At 41.0% G+C, this 22,013-nt stretch overlaps 1 protein-coding gene across 9 annotated transcripts in view; it reads right to left on the bottom strand.

Moving 5' to 3' along the window:
* The window catches only part of EML6 (EMAP like 6), a 279,303-nt gene that overhangs the window by 132,799 nt on the left and 124,491 nt on the right, over positions 1-22,013 (bottom strand). For all 9 annotated transcript variants that reach the window (XR_011492041.1, XM_070478386.1, XM_070478384.1 and 6 more), the window contains exons 6-7: positions 19,225-19,410; positions 16,486-16,621 (exon numbers count right to left, since the gene is read on the bottom strand). Coding sequence is in view for 8 of the 9 variants with exons in the window: in XM_070478386.1 (XP_070334487.1) it covers positions 16,486-16,621; positions 19,225-19,410 (322 nt within the window). In the remaining variant the exon portion in view is untranslated. The remainder of the gene's footprint in view (positions 1-16,485; positions 16,622-19,224; positions 19,411-22,013) is intronic.

The raw sequence follows: 22,013 nt of genomic DNA, 5'->3' as shown, positions 1-22,013 counted from the left end.
CTCATCCTAACTCATTATGATCTTAAAAGGATCTAATGAGATAATGAATTTATCTACAAAATAGAATTTTTTTAAGGGATAAAGCTATCCTTATATGAGATAACTCTCTTTACCCCCTGCTCTGAATTCATTGCTATGTATCTTGAAATGGAAGGAGACAGCACGCAGGCAGATTTATTATTCCTGCTGTGAGTAGTAAGTAGCGATACCTTGGCAACGGCTAGTTTCAGGGTCAATCACTCAAAATCCTCCACTGCAAACACCACGGCAGGCTTTCAAGGATGGAAAGGACAGATGTGTGGGGAAAATAGTCAGAATAAGACGGCAGGATGCACCGTGAAGGAGAAAACATTCCTTTTGCTACTATCCCTTTCTTGTCTGTATCTCCTTCCCGTGCTTTTATTAGCATATTCCTATTTCCTCTAGGAGGAGGGGTGAATTTGTCAAATCCCTAGCAGGCTTTGCATCATCTATAATTTTATTACAGGAGAGGTGTAAGACTTCGTTCTTAAGAAACAGGAAGAGAGATATTAATTACATTCTAACATCAGCAAAAAAATCAGATAGTTTACTTGTTTATTATATTTATTGCCCCCCCCTTACTAATATGTGTGAAGACAAGAGTTTTCTCAGTTTGACACACCTTTGTCTCCTCCACACCTAGCATAGTGACTGGCATGTGGTAGATACCCAGTAAGAATTGTTAAAAGAATAAGATTATTATATTATTATTATAATAATATATAATAATATAATAATAATAATAATAATATTATATAAGATTATTATTATTATTATTATGTTAAAATCATAAACAGTTCTCGAGTCTTTGGAGATACCAGGAAATAAAAGACAACATCCCCATCCTCAATGAGAACACTTCAGACAGGGAGGGATATATTCATTAGTTTACACACAAAAATTTTTACCGAGCACCTATTACACGCCCAGACTTCCCTGGAGGCTCAGATGGTAAGGCATCTGCCTACAATGCAGGAGACCCGGGTTCCATCCCAGGGTCGGCAATATTCCCTGGAGAAGGAAATGGTAACCTACTCCAGAACTCTTGCCTGGAAAATCCCATGGACACAGTCCACAGGGTTGCAAAGAGTCAGACACGACTAAGCGACTTCACTTTTTTTTTTTTCACTATTACATGCCCAAGACTAGAGCTTGAACAGTGAACAAGCCAGGCTCATGCCCTTATGGGGTTTGCATTCTAAGGAGGAGCCAGACATTTGTAAGCAGGTATTTACATGTCAAAATCAGTTAAAATAATATATACAAGAATACACAATAGGGAAAGGACAATCTCTTCTGTAAAAGGTGTTGGAAAAACTAGACAGCCACATGTAAAAGAAACATACAAAAATAAACTTTAAATGGATTAAAGACTTGAACCTAAGACCTGAAACCCTAAAACTCCTAGAAGAAAACATAGGCAGTAAGCCCCTTGACATTGTATTGGTGATGACTTTTTGGCTCTGACACCAAAAGGAAAGGCAACAAAATTAAAAATAAGCAAGTGGGAACACATCAAACTAGAAAGCTTGCTCAGAGCAAAGGAAACCATCAACAAAATGGCCAAGCAACCTACCCAATGGGAGAAAATACTTGCAAATCATACATCTGATAAGGAGTTAATATTCAAAATAAATGAAGAACTCATACAACTCAATAGCAAAAACCCCAAACAATCTGATTAAAAAATGGACCTGAATAGACATTTTTCCAAAGAAGACATGCAGGTAACAGGTACTCAAAAAGGTGTTCCACATCCCTAGTCAGAGAAATGCAAATCAAAACCACAATGAGATATTATCTAACACTTATTATGATGGCTATTTTTTTCTAAAGATGAGAAATAACAAATGCTGGCAAGAACGGGGAGAAAAGGTGACCCTTGTGCACTATGGGAATGTAAACTGGCACAGTTGTGGGTATCAGCATGGAGGTGCCTCGAAAATTAAAAATAGAGCTACCGTAGGATCCAGCTATTTCACTTCTGAATGTTATCTGAAGGGAACAAAACCACTAGCTTTAAAATGTTATCTGTACCCACGTGTTCACTGCAAAATGACTCACCATAGCCACAGCGTGGAAACAACCTAACTCTTCACCAGCTGATCAATAAAATGTGATATACACATAGATAACAGATTATTATTCAGCCACACACAAAAAAATTCTTGCCATTTGGGACAACATGGGTGACTTCTGAGGGCATAATGATATGTGAAATAAGTCAGATAGAGAAAGATAAATATTATGGGAATATATGTGGAACCTAAAAAAGAAATATCAAAACCCCCAAATCTCACAGATATACAGAGCCGATTGGTGATTGCCAGAGACTGGTGGACATTAGGCAAAATGAGTGAAGGTAATCAAAAGGCACAGACTTCCACTTATAAAGTAGGTAAGTCCTGGGGGTGTAATGTACAGCATTATGTACATGTACATTTAGTAATACTGTAATGTGTATTTAAAAGTCGCTAAGAGAATAGATCTTAAAAGTTTTCATCACACACAAAAAAACATGTAACTATGTGTAGTGATGTTAAGTAAACTTGAGGTCATCATTTAGAGACAAATACACACACACACATTATATATAAACATCATTTTATATACCTGAAACTAAGGTTATAGTTCAATTCTATCTCAATAAAAATGATACATACATACACACATATTATATATATACACATATATGCCTCAGCAATATGTTATATATTTTAACTGTTACCAAAATATTCAAACCACAATCCCTTTATGATTCCACTGACTGTCCTAAAGACTTACCTTTCCAGGCAGACCTGGCACCCACAGCTCTGCTACAAGCATGAACGGGTGAGTTCTCCCCATGGCCTCAAAGTAAATGGCTTGAACACAAAATTTCTCCCAAAGAACCACTAGTATACAAACATTTTTCTCCCACCATCCGCACTATTTTTTAACTTCCTGTTTGGGGAACACATTCAGAATGTTCAAGAATACTACAACAAACAACCTATCACATGAAATTGACATGTTAACATTTTAAAAATATTTGCTTTGTCTTTAAGAGGTTTAGAACAAAGAAGAACCTTCCACCCCAGACTAGACTGACGAGGCAGTCAAGCTATGCAGCACCCAGCTGTATTTTCAGACTCTGCCCAGGGAGCTCTTGGATTCTTAGAAGAGCCTCAAGGGGCCTGGCAAGGAAACCACAGGGAAATGAAAGATGAGAGGCAGAGTCTAAGGAGCCCACCCCTACTTTCCCCTTAGTAACTCACAGGCTGTGTTTTATAGCAGATTTCATTGGAAAAAAGGCTTCCGCTGAACCAACCAACGTAAGGGAGGAGCTTTAATATGCAGTAAAAGCAATGAAGTTAAACTGATATGGATTGCTCCTGACCATAAGTCGGGGCAGGGGAGAAGGAGAGAGAGCCAGGGGAGGAGTCATTTCATTTTCATTGTTTACAACATAAATCTAGTGAACTGTGAACATTTTCTCTAGAGACCGACTCAGGCTCTCCATAAAAACTCAGTTCTTCAAACCGACAAACTCAATTCTGTCACGTCAGACAAGTTGACCCCAGGGGTCTACCTACAGAGACAGACAAGACGCTAAGCCGCTCTCACTTCCAAGAGAACTATTTAAAATGGGAATTGCTTCCTAAGGACACCTCAGTGGGTAGAGAGCTGTCTTCAAGTTTCCTAGTAGCGTCCTGTTCTCTTCATTTCTGAACCTAACTGCTGTTTTGCAGTCAGACTGGCTTTTATGGGTACACTGTGGAGTGGCAGGTTCCCAACAAGGTTCTGATAGTGGGTCCTCTCTCCTGTCCATCCCGGCTTGGTTTTACCTTCTCTTACACAAATGCAGAGAACAGTAACCTAACCACAATTTCCAAGCTAGGCTGGCCAAGGTGACCACTGCACTGGGAAGGAATTAGCTGTCTTTCCCTATCTTCTGCTCTGGGAGTCAGACAAATAAAAGGCATTATTTGGAATATGGTCAGAAATTCAGCAAGAGTGAAAAGAGAGCCAGGGAAAACCATCCTAATTATTTTAAACCATAGAAATTCTCTTTTCTTATGAAAAAGTGTGTGTTTCAGAGACTTTTGACAGAATGAACGGAAGGCGTTTGGGTGAGGGGAGCACATTTGGAATTCAGTGACCTCCTCTGCCACCAGCTCCACTGTGAGAAATACGGGGCTCCGGCCTGTGCTTGGTTCAGACAGCCAGCAGATGGCAGTATAGAGCAACCACCCACTTCAACAGAAAAATCCTCTTAAGGCTAAGATCAAATTCACACCAGCTCCTTGCCCAGATTTTATATTCAAACCAGGAAGTGGAAAACAGTACCTTTTCAATCCTCCCTGTGACAGTCCTGAAACCTGGGCAAGGGGAGATCTAATTCATGAGTATCATGAATATCAACACAGACCTAAAGGACATGGCTTATTTTTTTCACTAGTTCACTCAACAGTTAAGTACATGGACTGGATTTATATCCCAGATCTGTGACATGCCAAGTGTTTAATCTTTCAAATCTTCGGGTGCCCTACCTGTAAACTGGAGAGAATATTAGCACTCACTCATCACAGCACTGTTGTGAAGATTCAGGGCAAGAATGTATTCAAACACTTGACCCAATGCCTGGCTCTCAGTATCAATCTGTGTCTGGCACTGGGTATCAATCCGGCACTTAGTATCAATAAGCATGTTATTGTTGTTATTTCAACCAGCAGGTTTTTGTTAGATTCACATCTCCATGGAGAACAGCTTGCTGTGCGTGTGGTCAGATTCTGTCCCCAGGCCGGGTCAGCACCAGGAGCTATGACGTTGCTGCTGTGTCCTCCCTGAGTCTGTTAGTTAAAACCCTGTGTTACAACATATTTGTTGTGCTGTTTGCTCTCATTTTGATATGTTAGCACTGCTGACTCTCAGAAGGAAAGGCTGCATCCGACACACAAAGAAAACTATTTGGGGAATAAAGTGACCTTTCCCTCAATTATTTGGTCCAAGAAGGGAAGACTGGCAGTGGGGAGGGGCAGGGAGCTGGTCCTTATTGTTGTTGTTGTTGTTCAGTCACTAAGTTGTGTCCGACCCTTTGCGACCCCATGGCCTGCAGCATGCCAGGCTCCTCTCTCCTCCACTAACTCCTGTAGTTTGCTCAAATTCATGTACACTGGTTCGGTGATGCTATCTAACCATCTCATCCCAGTAGCATATTGGACACCTTCCTACTAGGGGGCTCATCTTCTGGTATCATATCGTTTTTCATGCTGTTCATGAGGTTCTCGGGGCAAAAATACTGAAATGGGTTGCCGTTTCCTCCTCCAATGGAGGAGAATGTGTCAGAACTCTTCACTAAGACCTGTCTATCTTGGGTGGCCCTGCATGGAATGGTTACTAGCTCCATTGAGTTATGCAAGCCCCTTCACCATGACAAAGCTGCAATCCATGAAGGGGTGGTACTTATCGGTGCTCTTAAACCTGGTGCATTGAAGCCTGATAAATGGTAAAAACCAAGAGCAGTTGCTCCAAACCTTACTGCTCATCAGAACCTACATGGAAAATGTTTTTAAAACATGGATGCCTCTATCCTACCCAGAAATTTCTCTCAGTCAGTCTGGAGTGGATCAGGGCATACTTATGTTTAGCTCCCTAGGGCTGAGAATAACTTGTTGAGAACCAGCTGAAAACCACTTGTTGGGAACCAGTCACTACCAAGCTGTTCCGAAGCTAGTGTGTGTTCTCAGACTTTAGTCAGACTGTTGAAAATTCAGATTTCTGGGTCAATTCTAATACAGTGGTTCTTCAGCCAGATATTGGAAAACTACCGTAGTAGATTAGAAAGCAGAAAGCCTGATGAGAAGATGGCCAAAAATAAGTGCAACTTTGAGAAATCTTTTCTGAGTCAAACAAGCTAGTCCTGTAAATGGGCAGGAATGATTCTCCCAGACACTCCCAGCCCTGTGCCCAGAGCTTTGCTCAGGTGCCCAAAAAGGCTTACAGCAATTCAAGAGGAGGCTCTTGGACAGCACCGGGCCCTAGGTGGAGACAGTAAATATCTGTTGAATACACGAGGAAACCATAGCATAGACAGTTTGCAATATTTGCCCCAAGTCCCAGAGTGAGCAGGTGATGGAGAGAAGATGAGGTTGTAGCCCATGCAAGTCTGGGGTAAACTCTCTTCTCCAAAAGGATATTTCCCTTCTTGGTGGATGCAGCCCCAGGACATGGTACCAAAGGTCAAACAAGACAAGGTGATGGCCTTCTCCTAGCCTTGTTAAAGGTGCAATACTAAGGAGTGCCCCAGGCAAAAGGCAATATAAGCATGAGCAGGAGACAGGTGACACTCCAAGGGAAGGAGGAGCTTGATTACTAGTGTGTGGGTTTATTGCTGGGCTTTCTGTCCTTTTCCATTGAGGTATGTTTCTGTTTTTGTGCCAATACCATGCTGTTTTGATTACTGTAGCTTTGTAGTATAGCCTGAAGTCAGGGAGCCTGATTCCTGATTTCTTTCTTAAAATTACTTTGGCTGTTTCAGGTTTTTTTGTGTGTTTCCATACACATTCCCAGGTGGCGCTAGTGGTAAAAAGCCTGCCTGCCAATGCAGGAAACATGAGATGTGGGTTTGATCCTCAGGGAAGATCCCCTGGAGAAGGGAATGGCTACCCACTCCAGTATTCTTGCCTGGAATAGCCCATGGACAGAGAAGCCTGGCGAGCTACAGTCCCTGGGGTCACAAAAGAGTCAGACATGAGTGAGTGACTAACACTTAAATTCTTAAATGTAATTAAGAATTTCAAGATGGTGACAACAACCACTAAACTGAGTATAGGACTCTTCAGAGCATGGAGCCCTGTGCAATGAGGCAGATCTCATGCTCCAGGAGCCAATCCTGCCAGGAGACCCCAGGGCTATTGGAGGAAAAAATGGGATGCTACATGCAGTGTGTTTAATACAAAGCACCATGCAGAATACTAATGTAAATTGCAGCAATATCTTTTTTGATCCATCTCCCAGAATAAAGGAAATAAAAACAAAAAACCACAAATGGGACCTATTTAAATTCAAATGCTTTTAAATAACAAAGGAAACAATAAAACAAAAAGACAAACCATAGACTGGGAGAAAATATTTGCAAATGATGTGACTGACAAGGGATAAGTCTCCAAAATTTACAAACAGCTCTTAACACTTAAAAGCTTCAAAATAAACAAATCAACAAATGGGCAGAAGACCTAAACAGACGTTTCCCCAAAGAAGACATACAGATTGCCAAGAGGCACATGAAAAGATGTTCAACATCACTAGTTATGAAAAAACTACAAATCAAAACTACAACAAGATATCACCTCACACCATCCAGATTGGTTATCATTAAAAAATCCACAAACAATAAATACTGAAGAGGGTGTGGAGAGAAGGGAACCCTCCTACACTGTTTGTGGGAATGTAAATTGGTATGGTCACTATGGAGAACAGGATGGAAATTCCTTAAAAAGCTAAAAATATAGCTACCATATGACCCTGCAATCCCACTCCTGGGCATATATCTGGAGAAAAACATGATCTGAAAGGATACATGCACTCCAACGTTCATTGTAGCACTGTTTACAATAATCAAGACACAGAAGCAACCTAACTGTCCATTGACAGAGGAATAGATAAAGAAGAAAGATGTGGTACATTTATACAATGGAATATTACTCAGCCATTGAAAAGAATGAAATAAATCCATTTGCAGCAACATATAGACCTAGAGATTGTCATACTGAGTGAAGTTAGTCAGATAGAGAAGGAGAAATATAGTATGACATATCATATGTGGAATCTCAAAAGAAAATTATATAAATGAAATTACTTACAAAACAGAAAGAGATTAACAGACGTAGAGAACAAACTTATGGTTGCTGAGAGGAAGGGACAGTTAGGGAGTCTGATATAGACATGTACACATTGCTATATTTAAAATGGATAACCAACAAGGACCTACCGTGTAGCACATGGAACTCTGCTCAATGCTATGTGGCAGCCTGGACGGGAGGAGGGATGGGGGAGAATGGATACATGTATATGAATGACTGAGTTCCTTCACTGTTCACCTGAAACTGTCATGACATTGTTAATCAGCTGTACCTCAATACAAAATAGAAAGTTAAAAAAACACAAAGCGCCATGAGTCTGTGACATGACATGTCCACAGCCTGCTGCTCCTATTTACAAGGGCTGTCTGAGAACTTCCAGCAGACATTCTTCACTAAGTCCCTGGCTATTTCAAAATCCACTTCACAGGATCCCAAATCCCAGTCTCAGGAATTCTGAAGGATCACACAGCCTAACAGAACCCCAGAAGACAGAAACACTTGTTAAGCTGCCTCCACTCCAGGGAAGGAACACCCAGGCTGGTTTTTCAAGGAGGCTGGCTCACTTGGAGTGTTTACAGGGGAACTACTACCAGAACGAACCAGACAGTCAGCCTTTGCTTGTCTGACACCTCATTTCATGTGGAGTCTGAACAAACAAGGGCATATGTGCCCCGGGTGGCATAGCTAACCACCCTCAGCTCCCACATGTTCCTCTCCAGGGCCTTCGCTTCCTCAGAACAACAGTGACGTGACAGGCACAGCCCAAAGGATAAAGGTGAGCAGGCAGGAGAGAGGTGATGGAGGTGATGGCAGTGGAAGTGAGCAATCAAGAACCCAAGAGACCAGGAGAATCCCAGAAGATACTTGCTTTGTCTCTAACATCAACAAGGCTGTTCTGAGATCTGAGAATCAGTCCTTTGAACCTGCTATACCAGGGTTTCTCAATCATGCCACTGTTAACATCTGGGGCCAAAAAATTCTTAGTCGAGGTGTCCATCACCACAAGTTGTCACTGTAGGATGTTTACCAGTGTCCTGTATTCGGGAATGCCAGTAGCACCCTCCCAATGCCAAATGTCTCCCGGGAGACAAAAACACCTTGATTGAGAACCACTGGACTGAATGATTCTCAATGTACTCTGAAGAAGAAGAATGGTATTAAGAATAGGTAGTGTGGAAGTTACCTGGGCTCCCACTTCTAATCCTGCCCCACTTCCTGCTCCGGAGCAGGTGGTGCCCTGACCATGACACTCACCCCCTTAAGCCTTTCTATGGCCTCCTCCTGCTGGTCTGTGGGGGCCAAGCATGAACACAGCAGTTATCTGTTCCTCCCTCTGCAGCCTCGTCACCTGTCATTCTGGGCTCCAGGCCCACAACATACTCTTCATTTATTTGTCTGTTTTCAGGGTACCGGCCGGGGCCAGGCACCATTCTCAGAGCTTGGGAGGCATCAGTGAACAAAGAGGCGCCTGCCCTTGTAGAAACAAACAGCTGTACACATAACAAACAGGTAAGTTATACTGCTTGTTACAAGGTGAAAAGAAGATATAGGAGGACATGATCAGGAGTGCCGGGGTACTGGAGGTAGAGTGGCTTGTGATTTTAAATAAGGTCATCCAGCAGCTTCACTTGAGTGAAGGCTTTAAGGAGAAGGGTGGTGATCATGCAGATTCCCAGGGAGAGTGCTGCAGGCAGCGGGAGCAGCTTGGGAGCATAGAGACAGGGTTAGTAACAGAGCAGCCTGAGCAGACGGCGGAGCAGAGGAAGGGGAATGGGAGGGGGACGGGTAGGTAGGCCATCCTAAGGATGTGGACTCTTTTTCTGAGGAAAATGGGAACTGTGGCAGGGTTTTGAGGAAATGTGATCTGGCTCATGTAAATGTTGAACCATTCCCTCTAGCTGCTGTTCTAAGAATAATGGCTGAAGCAGGAACACCAGTTACAAAGCAACTTCTATAGCCTGTGTGCAAGATGGTGGAAGCAGCAGAGACGACGAGAAGGCTCAGAAGGGGCGTCTCATATCCTCGAGGCTTCAGGCTCCTTCTCTTGCTCAAGGCTGAGGGAATGCTGCTTGACCTAACGCAAGATACCTCTAGACTCGGAGTTCATGAGACACAGCAACAATTCAATTAATATGTGTTGAGAGTTAAAATAAACACACCCAAAACTCCAATAAAATGCCTGAGGCAGACTTTTTAGAAGAGCCTAACCAGTTCTAGGCATGTATCTGACACTTAGTAGATGTCTAATAAATGCTTAATGAGTGGATAAATGAATGATGCATCTTATACTGTGTGAATAATTATTGTACTCCTTTAGACATACTCATTTACAACAATTAACTCCAAGTATTTTATTACCATAGATGTAATTCATTTTGATTGCCGTGCATTAACACTTATTTTTGGTTTTTCTTGCTACCACTATAAGTCACTTAAGCTTCATTATGTTACCCAGAACATAAATTTATTTTAAAAATGATCAGACTCAAAGTGAACTTTTGTTGAGTTTGGTGTGAGACTTGAGTTAGAACCCTAAGCCTACAGTTAGCTTGATACCAGTGGCCTTGAGCCTCATCCTACTCAACATAAGGTGAGAGTTTCACATGCTGACATTGTGTGGCACTATCTCTCCCAGCATGAACACTCCAGAACTTGATAGTCACTGAAAACTATATTGGAGGTCCACCATCCCATACATTTGAAATTTTTGGAGATAGGCACATTTTGGAAATCTGAAAATTCTGGATTTTGCTCATGTAATAGACCCAGTGGAGTCTGGGGCAGCATCTTGAAATTAATATTTCTGTAGTAAAGCATATGAATATTTACATATATGAAGACAATAAAGAGCTTCATCTAAGTGTCAGTCAAGTTTTGCTGCCAAATTAGTTATAAAAATATTTTGGGGAAAAAAAGGATGTAGGACCCTTACTTTATACTATATGCAAAAATTACCTCAAAAATGGATCAAAGATCTAAATATAAGAGCCAATATCATAAAACATTTATAAGAAATCTTCATAAAATTGAATTTGGCAATAATTTCTTGGTATGACACCAAAAGCACAGGTAATAAAAAACAGATATATTGGATTACATGAAAATAAAAAGTTTTTGTGTATTACAGGACATAATCAGCAGAGTGAGAAGGCAACATATGAAATGGGAGAAATTAATTACAAGTCATATATCTGATAAGGGATTAATATATAAGATATATAAAGAACTCTTATAGCTTGGCAAAAACAACTTGATTTTAAAATGGTCAAAGGACTTGAATAGAAATTTCTCCAAAGATAACATACAAATGGCCAACAAGCTTATGAAAGATGCTCAACATCAGAAGGCATTAGGGAAAAGCAAATGAAAACCACAAGGAGATACCACTTCATACATATCAGAATGGCTATTATCAAAAACCATAAAGAAAGTATTGGTGAGGATGTGGAGAAATTGAAATCCTTCTGCACTGCTGGTAGGAATGTAAAACTAGTACAGCTATTATGAAAAACAGTATGAAAGTTTTTTAAAAAAATAAAAAATAGAAGTACTATATGATCCAGTAGTTCACTTCTGGATATATATCCCAAAGGCCATAGGACTGGAAAAGGTCAATCCTCATCCCAATTCCCAAGAAGGGCAGTAGTAAAGAATGTGCAAACCATCAGACAATTGCACTCATCTCCCATGCTAGCAAGGTCATACTCAAAATACTATATGCTAGGCTTCAGCATTATGCAAACCAAGAAATTCCAGACATCCAGTCTGAGTTTAGAAAAGGCAGAGGAACCAGAGATCAAATTGCCAACATTCGCTGGATCATAGAGAAAGCAAGGGAATTCCAGAAAAACGTCTACCTCTTTTTCATCGACTACACTAAAGCATTGTGTGGATCATGACAAACTGTGGAAAGCTCTTAAAGAGACAGGAACACCAGACCACCTTACTTGTTTCCTGAGAAACCTGTATGTGGGTCAAGAAGCAAGTCAGAACTTCACATGAGCAACTGGGGCTTCCCTGGTGGCTCAGATGGTGAAGAATCCGCCTGCAATGGGGGAGACCTGGGTTCGACCCCTGGGTCGGGAAGATCCCCCGGAGGAGAGCATGGCAACCCATTCCAGTATTCTTGCCTGCAGAATCCCCATGGACAGAGGAGCCTGGTGGGCTACAGTCCATTGGGTCACAAAAAGTTGGACATGACTAAGCGACTAAGCACAGCGCAGCGCAGCATGGAACACAGACTGGTTTAGGACTGAGAAAGCAGTACGACAGGGCTGTCTGTCGTCACCCGGCTTGTCTAACTCATACTCTGAGCACCTCATGAGAAATGCCAGACTGGATGAGTTACAAGTTAGAAGCAAGATAAGCAGAAGAAACATCAACAACTTCAGATATGCGGATGATATCACTCCAGTGGCAGAAAGCAAAAAGGAACTAAAGAACCTCCTGATGAGGGTGAAGGAGGAAAGTAAAAAAGCCAGCTTAAAACTAAATATTAAAAATAACTAAGATAATGGCATCAAGCCCCATTACTTCATGGCAAATAGAAGGGGAAAAGGTGGAAGTAGTGACAGATTTCCTCTCCTTGGGCTCTAAATTCACTACGAATGGTGACTGTAGACATAATATCAGAAGATGACTGCCTCTTGGCAGGAAAGCTATAACAAACCTATGTGCTGAATAGCAGAGACATCACTTTGCTGACAAAGGTCTGTATAGTCAAGGCTATGGTCTTCCCAGTGGTCACATATAGTTGTGTGAGCTGGACTGTAAAGAAGACAGAACGCAAAAGCACTGATGCCTTTGAACTGTGGTGTTAGAGAAGACTCTTGAGAGTCCCTAGGACTGTAAGATAAAACCAGTCAATCCTAAAGGAAATCAGTCCTGAATATTCATTGGAAGGACCAATGCTGAAGCTGAAACTACAATATTTTGGCCACCTGATGCAAAGAGCCAACTCATTGGAAAAGACCCTGATGCTGGGAAAGACTGAGGTGAGGGCAAGAGGAGAAGGGGGTGACAGAGGATGAGATGGTTGGATATCATCATCGACTCAATGGACATGGAGTTTGAGCAAACTACTGGAAATAGTGAAGGACAAGGAAGCCTGGCGTGCTGACTGAACAACAAGAAACACTGCTTTACTAGAATCCAGTCCTTTTAAATGGCTCCCTGTTTTCATTTTGAAGCCAAGCCTGAAGGTGGAGGAAAAGTCAAGACTTCTTGTGAGGGTAATTGCTGGGGGGCATAGAGCAAGAAAGGGTGGGACAAAGTATCTCCAAAGTTCTGTCCATTCTTTCTTCCTCTTATTTCCCTCTCCCCACCCTCTTTTCTTCACTCCCCTTTCACCCACACTGTCTGCAAATGCTCAGAGAGCCAAGGGCATGTATGATATTGACTGGTTGAAACTGGACCGGAAAACTGTATACATTTCAACTACTTTTAATCCTCACCTCAAATCCTACATATTTTAATCCTTATTCTTGTGCTGGGTCTCCCATCTCACTCTGGCCTCACTCATACCTTCAGATGCCTTAGAGTGTGCCCCAAAACAGGCTGGCCCTGGCAACTGCCTCAGGAAACACGGTGGAGGGCCTGCTCTGAGATATGCAAAGCAGTTTCTGAACTCAGCAGACCCCTGCCCTGCTTCAGTGTGATGATGGCGCCAAGGCCCACACGAAGGCAGGAGGGGCTCCCTAAGGTGATTCAGGATCATGGCAGGTTTCCCCTGCAAGGGCCTGTCCACACAGGCTCAAGAACTAGATGAGTTGAGAGTGAAGAGTGAGCCCGATTTGGGGTTGTTATCAACACTTCAACCAGGAGCCTCATTAGTTTGACTCTAGACATTTATTCTGCTTTATGCTAAGGGTTAATTGCTAACCAGCAATGCTTTGCGAGTTTGATAGTACATAACGTGCTCCTGTTACAGTGCTGCCAAAAGTGTGACAGGCAAAGGCATCACTGATAGTGAGGATGCTACATGGACAAAATTTCATATTTCAATGGCTAGAACTTACTTTAACAAGTAAAAAATATGTATAAATAAAGTATATTAAAGCCATAATTTCATGGATATTAATTGCCTATGAGGAGAAGTAAAATAAAGGAGAGAAAGAAATGCATTAACATTCATTTAAAGTAAAACATGAAGTAAATAAGAGTATCAGTAGTGAGCTACAATTATAAAAATCAAGGTGGCAAGAAAATGGCACCCATTCTCATAGCTTCCTTGCGCCCAAACTGCAGTGTGGTCTATACAATCCTTTAAAAACACAGTCCATTACTTTTCCTGAAATACAGGCTATTGTCCCTCTGGTTATCCACCTAAAAACACATGCTAATCCTCACCCCCCACCCCAATCAACTGTAAGTCCAGGCACCACAGGCCCCACCTATGAGGTGCAGGCCTGCTGAAGGATCTTCCGTCCCCTGCGCACCACCTGCATCAGCTTTGATCCTGGCCAAGTGAGTGTGTGTGGAAATCAGCTGAGACTGAAAGAAAAGAGCAAGTGTCCCTGACCATCTTCCTTTGCTCTGGGGACAGGAGCTGACCATGGGCTTGGCAGTCAATACAAACCCCCAGCTATACAGATGCTTGTGCTGAACCAGCTCCTGAAATCTTTGGGAGCCCGAAGTCAGGGACTGGGTATCAGGTAGAAAAGTATAGCAGGGTAAATATGGCTTCTGCCCTGATCCCCACACTTTAAAATTTATACTTTAATTATGTGATAAAGCTTCTGGATGAGCTGGCTAAAGTGATTGCCAAAAAGGAATCATCATTTCTGGCTTCCCTTGTGGCTCAGGTGGTAAAGAATCCTCCTGCAATGCAGGAGACCTGGGTTTGATCCCTGGGTTGGGAAGATCCCCTGGAGAAGGGAAAGGCTACCTACTCCAGTATTCTGGTCTGGAGAATTCCATGGACTGTATAGTCCATGTGGTCGCAAAGAGTCAGACACGACTGAGCGATTTCTTTCTTTATTCTAGCATTGTTAACGTTGCTCTTACTTGCTTAGGTCTGCCTGAAGTATTTTTGGGGATAAAGTTTGCTTGGCCCATGCTCTCCAGCAGAGAACTCAAGGGCCTTAACTGTCTCCCTGTCCATGCAATGAAGTGGCCACTAAATTCTACAACCTCCTGTATCGACCCCAGGGTCTTGTACTCAGGAAAGTATCCACATCAGGATCCTGAGCAAGAGAATAGCAATCCAATCTCCAGGTGAGCGGACTGCGAACACAGTTTTTTGTGTTTGTATTTCATAGATATATAAAGAATCTGGACTCTGGGCACATGTAGGAAGTACAGTGACTAGCTCACTTCCCTGTTGCTCAATTTTTAAGAAAGTTTTGGTTGAAAACAGTATTTAAGGAGGATGGCTGAAGCACAGCGATCCATCTCTCAGTCCTCTGGAATCTACCCCAGGCCAGCAGAGAGCTCTGAGAAGGCCACACCATTTGGTCTATGGGAGAACCTCTGTGGCTACACTGCCATCAGCCAACATAAGAAGGACTTCATGAAAAACCACCAGGTGAGCATCAGCTCACTTCAGGCTTTTTGAGGATGTTGGGTTGCATGTCACAGAGACCCCTCTAGGAAGATTCTCAGGACTTTCTCTCCCATCTCAGCACTGGGAGTAATTCCCCTTCATCTGGGCAATGAGTAAGTTTCCATCTTGCTGATGCCACAACTCATGGTACTAAGCACCCCTCCCCGAGTGCTGGCCGCAGGGGCCATGAGCCATCTGAGGCCCACCTGGAGCATGTGAACAGAGCTCCCACATGAGGTCAGTGGATTAACATCATTTGTGACTTCATCTTATCTTTCATATTTCTATTTTCCACTTTAATCTCTCAGTCCCAAATTCTTTCTACGAAAAGTGAGACAATGAGCCTATCATGAGAATTTAAAAAGATGTATATAAACTGCTTTACATTTTCTGGTACACATACTTAACATACTGCAATAATAGCCAACATTTACTGAGTGCTGACTATGCACAATGACTTACTCTAAGCACTTTGCAAGTGTGTTTGGTCCTCATATAACTCTATGAAGTTGGCGCTGGTATTATGCTCATTTTGCAGATAAGGAAACTGAGGCCCAGAGATGCTAAGAAATTTGCCCAAGGTCTCAAATCTATCATGTGTAAACTTGGATTTGAACCCGAGCCCCCTGACTCTGAGCCCATGCCCACGCTCCTACTACTATGGTAGCTATTCCACTAAAGCTATTTTTTAAAAATAATTTCTCTTGTTTTTTCCTTTTTATTTATTTTTCAGAGGCTGCATGCAGTTACATTTAGGGTCACTAACTTGTTCACAAATTTCCAGTCTTGTAAGTTAAAGTCCCAACTCCCAGGACACCAGTTAGTAGTTTTTACCATTACGTTGTTTATCTTCGCAGTAGGACCACTGGTAGTACCTACATATACCTTTGTGAAAATTAGGAAAAGAGGTATCCATTTACTTTTAACATATTTTTTATCTTGTATTCATTACATTTATGTAAACTGTCTTAAATCCTTAATGGAGTAACATGGGATAAGAGAAATATAAATACACATTCCCACACTGTATTTAATACTTTAATAAGAGCTATCGGTAAGTATTAATACATGCATTACCTTTATATCCTTGTTCTGTCTCCCTGAGATCAATTTTTGTTATTGGTTTGAAATCAGTATCCCATAACCGTATACATCCATCTCGTCCACCAGTAGCAAAACCTTCTTCACAAGCATACATGCTGAAGATTCCAGCCTGTTGATTAAGGCACATAATGCTGCAATCATTCTAAATAGTCATTACAGTTGGATCTTGATAATTAAAATATAAAACAAAAACAAAACAAAAATGAAGACAAATCCCCTGTTCTCTATTGAAATCCTGGCAATAGAACAAGTAGCCATTTGTAACATCCATTTTAGCTAGATTAAAAATTCATAATAACCACCAAAGCAAACTAGTTCAAGTGCTCCTTTGCTATGATGAAACAAATGATGGATTGTAAAAAAATTTCCAAGAATTCCTTGGCTGAAGCAGATACAGAAATAATAAATTTCTTTCTGTGACAACTGATCATTATAAAGACAGTGGTGGGGGTGTTTCATATAAGTGAAAGTTGCTCAGTCGTGTCCGACTCTTTGCAACCCCATGGACTATACAGTTCATGGAATTCTCCAGGCCGGAACACTGGAGTGAGTAGCCTTTCCCTGCTCCAGGGGAATCTGGGATCTTCCCAACCCAGCGATCAAACACCAGGTCTCCCGTATTGTAGGCAGATTCTTTACCAGCTGAGTCATACGGGAAACACAAGAACACTGGAGTAGATAGCCTATCCCTTCTCCAGCGGATCTTCCCAACCCAGGTATCAAACCAGGGTCTCCTGCATTGCAGGCAGATTCTTTACCAACTGAGCTATCGAATTCCTTCCCAAAACAAGTAAAGATATGTGGGTTAGGAACACAAACACTTCTATAGGTACAACAGAAGAAATGCATCCCAATGAGTTCAAGTAGGCACTATCTGAGCCTAAATGAAAGCATAAGTTACTCTTACGTTAGCTTGTTAAGCATCAGCTGAAGACGCTTTTCACATCTGATATGGTTTAGGAACTTAAAGCTGATTTTTCATGGGAAAATGTGCTACAAGAGTATGTTATTATTATATTGACATAATAATTGATATTATGTTGACATAATATCCAGTGTAAAGAGAAATCAGGTTACTAAGGCAGGAAAAGTTCGCTTAAAGCTTAACATTCAGAAAACTAAGATCATGGCATCTGGTCCCATCACTTCATGGGAAATAGATGGGGAGACAGTGAAAACAGTGTCAGACTTTAATTTTTTGGACTCCAAAATCACTGCAGATGGTGACTTCAGCCATGAAATTAAAAGACGCTTACTCCTTGGAAGGAAAGTTATGACCAACCTAGACAGCATATTAAAAAGCAGAGACATTACTTTGCCAACAAAGGTCCATCTGGTCAAGGCTATGGTTTTTCCAGTGGTCATGTATGGATGTGAGAGTTGGACTGTGAAGGAAGCTGAGCGCCGAAAAATTGATGCTTTTGAACTATGGTGTTGGGGAAGACTCTTGAGAGTCCCTTGGACTGCAAGGAGATTCAACCAGTCCATCCTAAAGGAGATCAGTCCTGGGTGTTCATTGGAAGGACTGATTCTGAAACTGAACTCCAATATTTTGGCCACCTCATGAGAAGAATTGACTCATTGGAGAAGACCCTGCTGCTGGGAGGGATTGGGGGCAGGAGGAGAAGGGGATGACAGAGGATGAGATGGTTGGATGGCATCACCGACTCGATGGACATGGGTTTGCGTAAACTCCGGGAGTTGGTGATGGACAGGGAGGCCTGGTGTGCTGCGATTCATGGGGTCACAAAGAGTCGGACACGACTAAGCGACTGAACTGAACTGAAGGCAGGTTCTTTATGAATGAGGACCAATACTGACCTTTTGTTTCAAGAGCTGTTTCATAATTAGCAAAGCCAAGATAATTGGTCTTCAACATATGAGAAAGGTCTAAAATTTCATAGCTCCTTTGCTAAGAGTTGCTTAAACTTGTTTTCATGTTCACAGTAATACAGCATCAGTTTGGAGGCAATAAGTTAAAGGTCTGCTGAGTTTCTGATATTGTTTTACCAAATTTCCATTTATTACAACAGACTTTACCTTTCACATCATCTCCCCATTCTTCTGGGCATTTTCAATCTATCATCTGTAGATACAGCAATGAAACTACTTTACTATATGTCAAAGTTGAGCATAGTGTTTCAGTATTAAGTTTGTCCTTGTTCTTACAGAGCAGACCATCAACAGAATTTATCAATGGTTTCTGCTTGCATTTTAAGAACTTGTGGTGTGGATGTGGAGGTGACACTCCCTCACTCGGGGTGAGGAAAATCTACCTTTTGAGCCACTATAAAAATAATAGTTGTCTCCACCATGTTGGCCATAGGCCAGCAGCAGTGACATCATTCCACATCCACTGAGTCCCTGTATGTATTTTAACAAGATCTCCGGCAGATTCGTAAACATGTAAAAGTTTGAGAAGTGCTGGTCTAGAAGATGAAACTGACAATGAAATACTTCCAGTTTCTGTGAAACTGCTGCTGATAAATTACACTAATCAGCCAATTGATAGAGGTAAAGGCTAATGAAGTTATCATGCTTTTGAAATATTAAATTCTTCTAAGTGAACAAAAATAATTAGGGAAATCTTTCATGACTGCTGCGTATTCAGCAGAACTAGATAATACTAAAGCAACAGGGAAAAAATACAGAAATCTATGACGTTAACTTATTTAATAAGTAAGTTACAACTTTCCATATAAGAATACTTACACTATGCGCTCCTTGAATGGTGCGGACTAAATTGAGCCCTTTCCAGACATAGATGTCGCCGTTTAAAGCACCAGAGTAGGTGATGTCTTCTTTGGCACATGCAAGGCAAAGGATGGTCTGAAGATCCCCAGTTTTGCCAAATATTCCTCTTTTTGCAGTCAGGGCATTTCCACATAGTGTCCAAAACTAGAACATAAGTGATAAATAATCCAAAAACAGAGTATTCTGATGCATCTCACTATTGGTATTATTGGGTAATGTTTTAATACATTCTACATAATTTTCTAGAGCTGAACTATAATAAATATACAGGCTTCCCAGGTGGCTCTAGTGGTAAAGAACCTGCCTGCCAATGCAGGAGACATCAGAAACACAGGTTCGACCCCTGGGTTGGGAAGATCCCCTGGAGAAAGTAATGGCAACCCACTCCAGTATTCTTAACCTGGAGAATCCCCATGGACAGAGGAGCCTGGCGGGCTATGGTCCATAGGGTCGCAAAGAGTCGGACACAACTGAAGTGACTTAGAACACACATAATAGATATACATAATTTAACTTGTTTTGCTATAACAGTAGAAATTGTAAAACATTTTAGCCAACTACTACCAGTAAAAAAAAATTGTAACAGTACTTTTTAAACTTTCAAAGTCCCCAAATTCCAAAACTTTGCTAAATGTTTAATGTTCATTTAGTATAAAATGCCAATGTTCTCAGAATTGGGATAAAATGGATGAATCATGTTTTTGTTTAATTTCTTGCCAAATTAAAGCACTAGGGTAGGTTTATCATAGAGAAATTTAGAAACAGAGAAAAGTAAAAGAGGAAAATTGACATTATTCCCAATATCCCAACATGTCAATATATCTTCTAGGTATTTTTTGATGTATATGTATATATATATATATGTGTGTGTGTGTGTGTGTGTGTGTGTGTGTGTGTGTGTTTAATAATTTCTAATTAAAATGATATAAATTTGTAAGTAGAAACATTACTCAGAAGTATGTTTCTAAATATGTTATATTTCATATAGTCATATAACTGACTAGGCTTTTCAGTTTTAGCTGCATAATTTATTATGTAGAGAACCATAAGCATAAAGGTGGAGTTACTTTATAGATGGTAGCAGGAAGACTCCTATGGTTATGTAGAAATTACTTCATTTTGACACAGTTTTTTTTTTTCAGTATGTGAACTGGTATAACTTTACTGTGATGTACATACGTAGCCTCACAATTTATAAAGCCTCTTTATACATGTTTAGTCATTTTATCTTCATAATATCCTCACAAATAGGCTAAGACAGATATTATTATTATACTCATTTGGAAGCGAAAGAAGGCATTAAGTGACTTGCCGAAGGTTCAACAGGAGTTATATACGAGAAAATATTGAAATATTTGTCTTGAGAACTTTAAATATAATAAAGAGGATACATACAAAACAAAAAAAGATCATTTTAAAGCAGCATATTCTGACTTACATACAAGTGGTAAGGAAATTCTAAGACAGAATCAGAATTCTCTGGAAAGAGCAAGAATAGGATTTAAATCAGTGGTGAGGAAGAAACTGCACTGTGGATTAGGAGAGTAGGGTTAGTTACATGCAGGTGACAGGAAATGAGTGAGGAAAACTCAGAGGCAACCGTAACATCTGTGCTTGCAGAAGAGGAAAAATAATGGTCCTCGCAGAGAGATGGGAATCCAAGGAAGCAGTTCTAGGTGGCTTCACCATCCAGGAGGGCCGGGACTCAGGCAACTGTGTCGGTGGTGGCTCTTGAGAGGATGAGAGGCAGGTGTGCAATCATTCAAAAAAACACAAGATTCTTTTCCATTAAATGTCAACTCTGGGAATTTGTTTCTTCAGCTATTAATATTTTTACCAAAAGGCCCTAAGGTATACATCAAAAAACTAAGAACAATCTAGGGACAGATAGGTATATGCTTTGGGAAAGCATGTAAGTATTAACTTTGAGCCTGAACAAACTATGAGACATGAACAACTACTGGTTGTACATACATACATGCCAAAGAACCTGCCCTTCCACAGGTGATACTTAAGGCAGACATTTTTCATTCTTTTTGTCCCCATGCATGAAAATTAAAAGAAGAGTACTATTTGGTAATTATTATCCCTTTGACTTGGGATGTGCACTTTGGCCCAAGTTACTGAAATATTTCTAGATGGACAACCACACACACACAAAAAGACTGGTATCCTCAGACACAAAGATTTTTCTGATGAAATCACCCAGTCAGATGGTATAATGTCAACATGAAACATTCCGGATGATCAAATAATTCTCTAAAAAGACATACATAGCTGTAATACCAAGACAGGCATGAAATTTTCTGCAGAAAATAGCAAGTCTGAAATGCTATCTCTTTTTGAGAAGCACTGCATGTTTGGAAAACTGTGACAGATTAGTGTAGCAACACCCCATTAAATTCACATTAAATGAAAAGAACTGTTTATCTTCTCCAATCTCCATTCACAGATTGTAATGCAAATTCTGTTAAGAACTGGCAGGTACCTGGGAGCTCATCTGGCCCTCAGAAATCCCTAAGGTAAATTCTGCCTGTGACTAGAGAACCGAGCAAAAGCAATAATATCCAACAAACCTGGTAGATTCGTTTCCTGCAAAACCGATGAAGCAGTTGATGCTCCACTGCTACTGTTTTTCAAGCATTTGTTTCAGGTAATTGTAATTTGCCTGTTTGCTAAACACTAGGGATTGCAAAACGAGAAAGGATTTTATTGAGCTGGCCAAAAAGTTGTTTGCTGAAATAAAG

Source organism: Odocoileus virginianus, chromosome 2, assembly GCF_023699985.2.
Source record: "Odocoileus virginianus isolate 20LAN1187 ecotype Illinois chromosome 2, Ovbor_1.2, whole genome shotgun sequence".
Taxonomy (NCBI): Eukaryota; Metazoa; Chordata; class Mammalia; order Artiodactyla; family Cervidae; genus Odocoileus; species Odocoileus virginianus.
Note: the sequence above shows the minus strand (reverse complement) of the source record. Positions and strands in the feature narration are given on the sequence as shown.